Source organism: Anneissia japonica, unplaced genomic scaffold (assembly GCF_011630105.1).
Source record: "Anneissia japonica isolate Jap-2015-1 unplaced genomic scaffold, ASM1163010v1 scaffold287758_len931624_cov196, whole genome shotgun sequence".
Classification (NCBI taxonomy): Eukaryota; Metazoa; Echinodermata; class Crinoidea; order Comatulida; family Comatulidae; genus Anneissia; species Anneissia japonica.
In genome coordinates this window covers 384,411-396,321 of record NW_022722245.1, presented here as the reverse complement: position 1 = coordinate 396,321, position 11,911 = coordinate 384,411, and the positions used below count along the sequence as shown (strand labels likewise).

Genomic DNA, 11,911 nt, shown 5'->3' with positions numbered 1-11,911 from the left:
CATGACACTCCCTGATATTGAAAACATGGGTAATGATCTTCCGTTGGATTGGATTGGATTTATTCGGTGTAAACACCAAGGATAGCCCACGAAAGTCTAGAAGAAGACTTATTTCCAGTGGGGTCCTTCTGGTGGTGATTAGGCGACAATCCCCTACTCTTTTCCGAAAAGTGTACTGCGTTCGTTCACGTTTGGGCCATAATGCACACGGGACCAACGGCTTAAACGTCTCATCCGAAAGACGGTGCGCTATTGTAACTTGTATTTCAGCCTTCTAGCTGAAACACAAGGAGAGGCAGCGATGGGAATTGAACCGGGGACCTAGAGATCTTCACGGATCAACGCACACACAGTGGCTACCACCAGATTAGCCGACTGAGCTAAGCTGCTCTCTCAAAGCAGTTGGAGTGATGTGCTGTAAATATGAATACAGGGTAAAATTAATTATTTTGGCGGCAATATTAAATTTCAAGATGGCGGCCATTTGAAATTTAATATGGTGGTCTTCTGACATAATTTCTGATGGATGCATGATAGTTTCTGATATCGAAAACATGGGCAATGGTCTTTGACAGTGTACTGTAGATATGGATATTGACAAAAACATCAATTATATAAATTATTTGGCGGCCATCTTGAAATCCTATATGGCGGCGCCATCTGACATAATTTCTGTTGATTGCATGACATTAACAATTGAATATCCTGGTTTCATTCTGCACTCGACGAACATGTCGGTCTCACTTTCAGAGAGGAAAAAGCAAAAAATTCTCAAATCAACCTCTGATTTGAAACAAAACAAATACTGTAGATCTACTATTCAACTTGTAGTCGAATGCATTGGCACATTGGTCTCCTCTTTCCCGGGGGCTCAATTCGGACAACTACATTACAGGAATTTAGAGGGACAAAATGTTTTAACACTCATGTGTTCTAAGGGTAATTTCAGAGCTCAGATGGAACTTGAATTATCTTGGTGGTGGTGGTCTCATGAAAACACAGAATGGGAATTGAACCATACAATATTTGACAATTTATGTGAGTTGTGGGGGAAGCCAGAGGTTGATTTATTTGCTTCCAGGATAACAAACAAATAGACAATTATGCCTCCTGGAAACCACATCCATTTGCATTAGCAGTAAATGCTTTTTCAATAAATTGGAAGTCATGTCTACGTTTTTCCTCCTTCTTCCTTGATAGGAAGAATCCTTCAGAAAATTGTATTGGATGAAACACCCCAAGTAATGATGAATGTCCATTATTGGACAATGGATTGTGTTTTTGTTCTTCCAAATTATAGGAACATTCTGTCTCACCCATCAAAGACGGTCCACCCTAAATTTTTGTTATTTACAATTCTATTTCCAAAACCCAATCTGCAAGCATTCACAGGCAATCGTTTTTTTTTTTTGCGCTACCATCAGTAACAACCTGAATCTACATATTCACCTTAACATTCAATCCCCTGAGTCCCGTAGGCTTTTTTGATCTCGTTTTTTGTATAAATGTGTTAATACTATGTTTGATAGTAATCTGAGTCCCCAGTCTGCGTCTCAGAAACAATGCTACGTTTCACATTCCTTTTAGTAGAGTTAATGTATTATAAAATGGTTATGTTAGTAGATTGAGTCAAAATTATAATTCTCTTCTTTTAAGAAATCCTGAGTTAGATATTTTCAATAATGACTTTCGTATGTTTTTTAATATTATAAGTAGTTTAGTTTAATGTTAGATGTATTACTCGTATTGTACATTGTGGTTTTATGTGTAAGTGGCAAACTATGTGTTTGCTGTTGGTTGGCAAAATAAATAAATAAATAAAAATAAAATGTCATCACATTCCTTCATCAATGCTGCTACTGTGGATGGAGGACGTTGGTTAGTGGATCTAGAGCTTCATTGACAATCGTCCAAGATAATGCGAATAACAAATGTGATGCAAGAGAATGCCCACTTTGGTTTTGGCTGGCCAGAAGATTTTTTAAGAATAGCATCCCTAAGGCCGGAAATTGTACTTCCAGTCTTCACAAAATCATGTTATTACACTCAAGATAATTTGTGTATTTTATAATTCCATTTTCAAAATTGTTATTAATCATTCAACAGTGGGGTCTGCCGGTCAAGAATCCACCCATCAGAGAATGAAGATGAGTTGGCACGCATCATTATGCTACCCATTATATTGCCCAAATGTGTCCACTAAACCTCCAGTTTAAAGTCTTATCAAAAAAGACTTGATTGTAACAAATCCCAAGTTAATAATATGTTAGACTTATATAACGATTAACGCCAATAAGGCAAGTAACTAGCGCTTCACATTATTACGCCCCCACCCCCACCCCCTGCCTGTCATTAGATTAAAACGCCTATGGAACAAACTTGAGCTCCCTGGGTGAGTATTCCATAACGTTGCAACGGCTACATCAGCACATGTTGGCGTTTAACTCTAGCAGGTACCCATTTATACTCCTGGGTTGAGAGAAGCAATGCAGATAAAGTGCTTTGCGGAAGGACAGAAGTGAAATGCGAGGGATTGAAACCCCGACCTCGAGGTTGGAAAAGCAACCCATTCCCACTGCGCTAAACCACTAACTAGTTCTACTACTATGATCCATTTACTAGCAATCCAATTCATTTTTTTTAATACCATTTTACACTCGACCGAATCATAAGGACATTGTCTCATTAGTATTCTCTATTATAATAGTCATACATGTATTGTTGTACAATCAGGTTTCCTAATATACTTTTTGCAAGTTGAGTGCAATATAGAATGAGTCTGTATTAGCTGTTTATTACGGTAGGTGTGTAGTATTAATGCCAGTACGCAGCAAAATGCAAACACATTCTTTGATATTTCAACATTTGATTTTTACTTTAATCAATCATTTCACAGTTACTTTGATCAAGAAAAAAAACCCCTTAAAAAGTACATAGGGTACTAGATATCCTTACATGTAGCCTAAATAGATATCTCATGACAAACATGAAATCAATTATAAATTTAGGGATTGCACAACCCTATTGTTAAGAGTATACATAGCTGGTGAAATAGTTTAGTCATACAGTATTGCATGATGGGGCTCACTCCAACCCTAACCTTTTTAGTATAGTTAAGTCACAGTATTAACAATGTATCCTAAAACTTTTAATAAAAACCTTGAGTTAGTAATCCTTTGTTTGGCATTTAGAGTGGTTACAATCAGAATATGGTTTACTATGGAGTACTGGGTTATTATTAGGAAATATTAACCCACCTATGTTTCTTGTGTCAAAACCTCACAATGGATAACTATACAAGTAAAACTGTTGAAATTTTTTTTTCATTAAACTCAAAACAAATTGTGTATTGTAGGCATTCTTTTAAGGGCATTTGGCAATAGGTCAATATAAAACAAAAGATAAACTTTTAAATTGAGTTACTATTAATAGATGATGGGAATTCTTATTAAAGTAGAGGGTTTCTATTAGATGTTTTATGGTAAATAAAGTTCAAAATTAGTTATGGCATCAAAGATGATGTTTTTTGGTATCTTCCAATATTTCTTTTCTGTGCCAATTTTTATCAATATTAATAGTTTTACAATTCAGATTAGTGTGATTATAATTTGCCAAGATTACTTGGCCAAGATTAGTTTCAAAGGGAACTGTTCTCTGAATGAAAAGCGACATATAGATACACAATTTATATATGAACTATTTTGATTACAAACATTATCATCATTGAAATTATTAGCATAGAGATTGAATTTAGTGAAAATTGTAAACAGAATGTATACGGTATGTAGATACCTATCTTTAATGTTTTCCAACACATAATGAATACATTAATGCATTAAATTGTACATAAAATAAGCTAAATTCAATTCTAACTCTCTATTCATGATGGTTTATATAATTGCAGTTATGATTAAGGAGGGCTAAAGTAGAACATTATGACAGTATATGATTATGCTTATATTATAATTAATAATATTATAATTATTATAATGGTGATGATTTTATTTTTGTAATTGCTAATAATGTTATCATTATAATGATAATTTATATTAAATATAATCAGAATTTTTAAACACTGGATATATGATTTAACATTCTGGATAGATGGATCTTCATCATATTATTATTTATATTATTATTAATATTATGATTATCACCATTGATTCTTATTAATGTTATTCAAAAATGTCAAACTTCAACATGAAAACTTTCAATTCCACCTTACATTGGTTAAACATATTATATTATTTTCATTTGATTGTAAATCAAAAAATATATATATCATATACTTGCATAATTTTGAAATATGTAAAATGTAGCATGTTATCACAATTCAGAAACAATCTAACTTATTTATTTAAACTCATCACATAATTTGTACTTATAAAAAACATCTTTTCAAGTTCCAATAAGATCAATATCAAAAGAGAATTCCATGCAAATGGCATTAATTTCATTTCAGTTCTCTCTGCATTTATTAGGTTTTATAACCTGATTTATTTTTTTAAGATTATGTTAATGTTTTATTATATACCTTTTTATTGCTGATTGGCTTATCTATCAATTTTTATGTGAAGTTGAGGTACAGCATAGATTGTATTTTGGGTGCTACATCGTCTGGTGCATGAGTGTATGATTTTATGGGTTTTATACCAAAAAAAAAAGTTTACAAAGGCAATAAGTACAAAATATGTGAATAAGATACAATAGCCTAAACAGAATTACATTAAAAGAGTTACAAAGAAAACCAATATTACCTAACAGGATTAAGCTTAAAGTAAACTCAAGAAGTGGTGGGACTTGTGCTGTACATGTGGTTGTGACCTGGACAGGCATGATCTTCCAACATTGAACCATCCGTTGACAATCTCATAAACAGATACACAGCAACCAGTAAGGCTAAAAGTAGTAGTACTAAGACAATGTTGAACTTGTACTGCATTGCATCATGTTGTTTTGCTGTAAGATCTGTCAGGATGGATATCTACAAAAAACAAAAAAAATGCTAATTTAATTCTGTTGGAGAGAAGTTCCACTAATAAAATCTCTAGTAGAGTTTCTACATAATGAAGGGCAGGCTGATTTAATTCTCTAGTAAGAGTTTCTATGGAATGAAGGCCAGGCTGATTTAATTCTCTAGTAGAGAACAGCTCTAAAAAATGGAGGAACTGATATCTAACGGCAATTAAATGGCCGAGCGATTGGTGCTGGTTCCAACGGCACGCTCTCGCTTATGGTTCTGCTGGTGGAACAAGTCGGATAAGCACTAAAACCGTAGGCCCAGTGAACGCAATTTGGCTCGTGTGCACTTAGTACATCTTTCGAGACGAGTAGGGAGTTACCCTGCTGCTGGTCCATACAGCCCCTATTGTGGACAGATGAGAGTAGCTGGTACCGGTTTACCAGGTAGCTCATACATGACGAGATTCTTCGAGTCCACAGCGCTTTGAGACCCTGGTATAAAGCCCTATATAAATCGAACTACATTACATTACAACTGTTTTGTAGTAGTCAGTAACTGGCATCTATTACTACCGCCCATATTCTTAAAACAAACTTTAGTCAAACTTTGAACTAGAACTTCATTTAGTGCTAGTTGCAACTTCAACTTCAATTTGTATTCACAAACAACGTAGTCAAAGTTTTAACTACAATTAAATCAAGTCCTAGTTTTAGTTCAACTGAAAATGACTGGCAAGCCACGACTATCAAACTAACCAATGAAAATGGCTAACTTTAATAGCAGACAAAATTTTAGAGATCCAGTAACCCGGTAATGAATATTAAGCTGCCGTCTGTGGTTCAAAAACCTATTTCCTCATAATTCATAATAGACCATCATTTAATTAATTTTCTATAACTATAATTAGTTGTTAACACATTACGATAGAGAATTTGAACAGTCACTGAAAAATTGCTTTCTTTGGAGAACTATTATAGTTGAGCCCAAGCGAGGGCAACGCCATCTTTGTTGTTGTTATGCTAAAGCTACATGATCGCAACGCGAGGGATTTCATGCAAATCAGGAACTTTCGCATGTGGCTAGCAAAACATGTTAATTTCTCCTTTTGGAAGCTAAACTTGATGTTTAAACTTTTGTTTAACAAACCTGCGTATACAATTGTTTTTTTTTCGTTTCACTTTATCGTGAGTTACAAAAACACGTTTTTAGTGGGGTAAATATTTCAAGTTGGCAATTTAGCCTGACCCTAGGCTGACTAAAAGAATCGGCCTGCGGAGGTATCATTTTAGTTGAGGTTCGCGTCATTTAGTTGTTGTGCTAGTCGAAGTTCGTTTTAAGAATTCGAAATTACATAATTTTTAAGTTTTAGCTCGAACTATGACTAAAGTTTGTTTGAAGAATACTGGGGTAAATTTTTCTGTATTTATGTTGTTATGGTCAAATAAAAAACAAAAGAACACTATATTTGTGTGAAGTGAAATAAAATAATAAAATTTACAGTAACATATACCAGTACAGTAATAGGAATGATGTTTTCGCCCTAATTATCATACTGAATGCTCAGTTAGGTTTCCAAATACTTGCAAAAAAAAACTAGCAAGTGATTGAGGTGGGAATTGAACCCACAACCTCCAGATAACTAGAGCACTGAGCTTGCGCTTACTTAGTGAGTAGTGTTGAATCCGATCTCCATGTAGCAGTGAAGAGTTGAGAATAAATTGTTCATATGTACCTTTTCGTTGAGTTGACTTATTTGTTTGCTGAGAACAGCATTGGAATCATCAGGCATCCTCTCTCTTTCTTCTTCAGTTGGTACGTAAGTGCATTTCAGTCTTTTAAGAAAAGTTATCTAACATATTAAATCACATAATCTTTATTTTTCAACCTTAATTTAATGATTTTGCTTTCATGGGCATGATAGGCTGATACTGCATTAATATATAAACACACACACTGGCAACATATTGCCAATACACAAAGACAATACAATAATGATTTATTTATTTGTTATTGATATTCATCTGAGACAACTTTAGCATCTTTCCTTTGGGTTATGACACACTCTGTTTTCCCTGGTCACTGGGTTCACATTTTTAAGTGTTGCTGCTGCTCATTGTATCACTGGGATGATGATAGTTTTCATAATAGTTTTGAGGAAAATATTGTTAATGGAATCGAGAAAATATTGAATATTCTAATATTATTAATGTTGACCACTAAAGTGCTCCAGTTTATATTGATGATTTGTGTGATAATATTGGAAAAACATTATGAGTAAATTTTTTTATATCAAAAAGGGAACCAGAAAAGGTGGCCTGTCTTCACAGTTCATTTTTAACATTTTTTATAAAGATTTAATTGACGGGAAAATTATTTGGACTGTAGTATTGTCATTAATGAAAAGTATAACTTATTCTGTTAGGCAGATGACTGACACTTCAGATATTTACATACATTAGGTCACATGGGCTGAGATTTAACCCAAGTAAAACTATCTGCACCACATTTGATGTTGCTCCTTTTTGGCATTTATATGACTCTGAGCTAACATGTTTCTGATGATGTTACATATCTTGGCGTGAAATTCAACTCTGACCTTAAAGGCAAATATCATGTTAAAGAACGAATAAGCAAGTGTTAAATAGCATTTTATGCTCTACATGTTGTGGGGGTTATGTAAAAATGGTTGTAACATGCGTCAAAAAACTCTATTATGGTTCCAACCTTGAGTTATGTTTTAGAATCTATTAATCTGAAAAGTCTGTTATTCATGAACTTGCAATCAAAATTAATGAAGGCTGCCTTAGAGTATTGCAGAAATACACCATTCTTACATGCTCTTAATATACCCCACACTGTAAATGAAGTGATAAAAAGTTATCAAGTTAACATACTATCGTTAATAATTCTAAATTAATAAATTTCGATACCAATTGTGTAAATCTTTTAAATATGTTAATAGTGAGAATGATGGCCTTTGTGACAGTGATACAGTAATGATTAAGATGACCTTACACAAAATTAATATTTTAAAGGAGCACAAAAGCTGGCAGGAGGTGAATCACTTGCATTCATTTGGCGGATGATTAGGAATATTCTAGGAAGCAAAGAATAATGCGCATCATGTATGATCAGAAGTGGCCCTGCCCTAGAAAATGTAGCTGCCTGGTCCCCGATGCAAGGCGGGGATCTGGAGGCCAACAATGCCCCCCCCCCAGGTAAGGTCCAAGAGCAGAGCCCTGGTGGGTTGTGGACCGAAGCTCATAAAGCTATAGTGGCGGTGGTTTAGCAACAATTTGATTTCTAACTTCGAGGTTATGGTTTTAATCCCTTGCTTTGCTTTTCGCTTGTGTCCTTGAGCAAGGCGCTTTATCTGAATTGATTCTCTCTGCCCAGGAGTACAAGAGGGCACCTGGTAGATTTATGCTTTGTCGATGCTTTTTCAGAACTGTTTTAAAGTACCATAGTTTAAGTCAAAATTTATTTACTGCTTGTTTTTCTTTTCTTTTTGTAAAGCGCATTGAGGCTTTATGCGGGATGCGCTGTAGAAGTATGAAATTATTATTATTTAGAATGCCAAATGCACCGACTAGCTGCAACGTCATGGAATACTCCCCTGGAAACTAAGTTTGTGTTTCATATGTGTTTAATCCAATGACCAGGGTTATAATATTATCCGAAATGCATAGAGGCCTCAGCATTAGTATTATATTCATTTTATGTGTAAAATGCTTAATGAATTATTAATTATCTTGAATGAAAAACTACATGTTGTCTTGGGTCAGTAAGGCCTATCCCCAACCAGCTCTAGTCTGTTGGTGCTAGAGTGAATGAATAAGCTTTCTAATGGTAAGAGTATTAATAATGGTACAGTAAGTTTAAGAAAACACCTAATTTATGATTATTATTCATCCATCATGTCATGCCTGTCTCTTATACACATCTAGATGTGTATAAGAGACAGTAAAATAATATGACTTTATACTGCGCATTTTGCCAAGGAATGCAAGGTGTTGGCAATGTTTTTGTTATTACTGATGGCCACTAGATCTATAATTTGTCATGCTAATTTTTCAATGTCACATCATCCTACCAAGTACCCATGTACACTTCTGGGTAGAGACAACCATGGGTAAAGTGCCTTGCCCAAGGACAAGTGAAATTCACAGCGAATTTTCCGAACTCCCACCAAGAGAGAGACCGAAACACAACCGCTGTGCCAACGGCTCCCACATTATTATATTTATTTCCTGCTGCTCCAATTTTACAGACAGTAAATAAATGAAAACTAACTTGCCTGTGTTCTATGGCATCTTCTTTTGCAACTCTTTTCCAGAATTCTGTCATTTCAGCAGGAGTCTTGATCACCTCATGTAGCTTAGTTGACAGTACTAAAAACTTGTCTTTGGCAATTGTCTGTTTGTGAGCTAAATTGCAATCACACAGGTAAATATGGTATGTAAGGTGATTCAAATTTATTTTTTTCTGTATAAATGCCCTTTAAAATGTTCTCTAGAATAAACAACAGTCTATGCCAGAGCACAAATTACAGGCAAAGCACAAATTACAGGCAAAGTCACATTTCATAATACAGGGGATTACATAAGGAACCAGTTCCACAGTGACAAATATCGCAATTACCATACCTACACAATGATACAATAAGATGTTCAATTCTGTAACGATATTCTATTTTATATACAAAATGTAAATGATCTATTAAGTGCCATAGTTGTTTTACATGCTTCTGAATTTGAATTTAACCTTCCTAGATGAAAGCTTGTGCAAGTTAGCATAAACTTTAAATTGGTTCATCCAGATTAACTATATATAAAGTCACATACTATTATTGTTATATTTATTAGTAAAATAATTAATAGAAGAAGCCTTTCACACCCACCTGCACTAATATAAACTGAGATATTGACGTTAGCGTTGGGTTTGATGGGGCCGGCACTTGGCTTCACCTTGTACATATCTGGACTTGTTGTCTTGACCTAGAGTAGAGTATATACAAATTGGAAGGTAACAAGTCAGATTCATGACACATCAATTCAGAAAATGTATTATCCCTGAAAATTTAAAAAAAAAATAAATAAATTGAGAATTACTGAATTTTAAAAATGTGTACCCTGATTATTATACTAGATAAGTCATTTTTTTATGTAAAATGGTGGGTAAACATTTTTAAATAGACTATGTTATTTTTTGTTCTAGGTTGATCATTTTTATGTTACATCAAAATGACCAAGTTATTCTTGAAAAATAATTTTTATGATTTTTTTTTTTTGGTATTCCTCATGGGACAATGCATCTTTATTAACACTTTCACCGCCAGATGTGTTTGAAAAATAGTATCAACCACTGCCTGTCTTTTTAGCGAATTTGAAAATTTTTCCAAAGCTCGCTAAAGTCTGATTCACATGTACAAAAATCTTACCAAATGCAACCAAAAGTAACATTTTACGGCACGTGTGAAAGAACCTCTGTGTAATATCCTTTTAAAATCTCGGAACACCTCAGCGAGGCTGGAAAAGCTTCTGAGATGTAGCATGGATGGATCTGCGCATGCGCAGTAATTTCAACACAACAACAATCTACAGTACTGTGTTTCGCAGGGTCCACTAAAAATAGATAGGCCTAGTTTTTCTCAACGATGGATGAATTACCCTTTATCGATAAATAAACGTCGGGATGTTGTTAGTACTATTATTAGTATTATCAAGAGTTGACAGAGACGTCGGAAGCTAGGCCTGTAGTACAGCAGTTGTTAAGGGCATTGATTGCTTCAAATGTTTACTGTCTGTGATGGTGAGTTCAACAGTCCACCTATGACAGGGGTCCTCAACTAGGCCTAGGCTTGGCCTATATCGCAGTAGGGGCAAAAATGATTCCTTGAATAAAATTGAATAAATTTTACATGACCTTGGCATTACCTTACAGACGTATGTGAATGCTTTATGTCTCGGTACGAATAACTCGGGAGATGGCTCGTTACAATTTGTTACTTTTTGTTGAATTTAACTTCATGTGTGAATGCGTACATGATCAAATTGACATATGGTATTATACGCTAAAAAATGACAAAAATCTCACCTTTACACTGGTACCAAACACAATTTATAACCCCATAACAGTAAAATGAAAGTGACTCACTTTTGGGTTTTATGCATATTTACACAATGAAACTGAGATGATTGCGTTAGTATTGCCATGCAATATGAGAATAGGTCTCATTTAAATAGCGAAACATGTGATCCCAACCGAATTGGATTTTCTAGAAATCCAGACATATCCCCTCTACCATGAAAAGCAAGGATATCACCATCTTTGGCTGTATAAGTGTTAATTGAAAAACAGAACAATTTTGAGATACCTATATGTAAAAATGTTAATGGTAAACTGTATATGGAGGGTCCATCTAGATAACAAGCTGGACCTCACCATATAAATCAATGCAATCCTTAAATAGAGTACCTCATTCTTTCAGTTTTTACATTGATTGATGCTTACCGAATTGAGTTGGATGTTCTATTTAAGTGGACCTATCAGTTTATTGGCTGAAGGGGAGGGTCACCTTTTAACATTCTAGAAACATCTCATCCATCATGTCATGCTTAACAATCAATCACAGAATGATAAATTTATGTAAAGCAATAGGTGTAGCCGTTGCGCTTTGGCCTCTCATTCTTGAGGTTAGAGGGTCAAACCTGTGCTGTGAATTTTGCTTGGGTCCTTGGGACAGACGCTTTACCTTGGGTACCTAGTACTATGATGTGGTATTGCATGTATTAGTCTGTATTTGCATTAAATTGCAAGCACGACTGGAATACTCCACTGAGTGGAGGAGATTTCACTTTGTTCCAGTTTGCCAAATCAGGGCCGGCGGAACGTTTTTCAAAGTGGGGGGGCCCCACTTATAAGCAGGCCAGTAACAGGGGTCTTGGG

At 34.8% G+C, this 11,911-nt stretch overlaps 1 protein-coding gene across 1 annotated transcript in view; it reads right to left on the bottom strand.

Annotated features, from left to right (window-relative positions):
• Positions 1-2,846: 2,846 nt before the first annotated feature.
• LOC117111788 (motile sperm domain-containing protein 2-like) overlaps positions 2,847-11,911 on the bottom strand; it is a 42,754-nt gene continuing 33,689 nt past the window's right edge. The window contains exons 13-16 of the mRNA XM_033254780.1: positions 9,864-9,960; positions 9,261-9,390; positions 6,696-6,795; positions 2,847-4,984 (exon numbers count right to left, since the gene is read on the bottom strand). Of these exons, the coding sequence (XP_033110671.1) occupies positions 4,784-4,984; positions 6,696-6,795; positions 9,261-9,390; positions 9,864-9,960 (528 nt within the window). The 3' untranslated portion in view covers positions 2,847-4,783. The remainder of the gene's footprint in view (positions 4,985-6,695; positions 6,796-9,260; positions 9,391-9,863; positions 9,961-11,911) is intronic.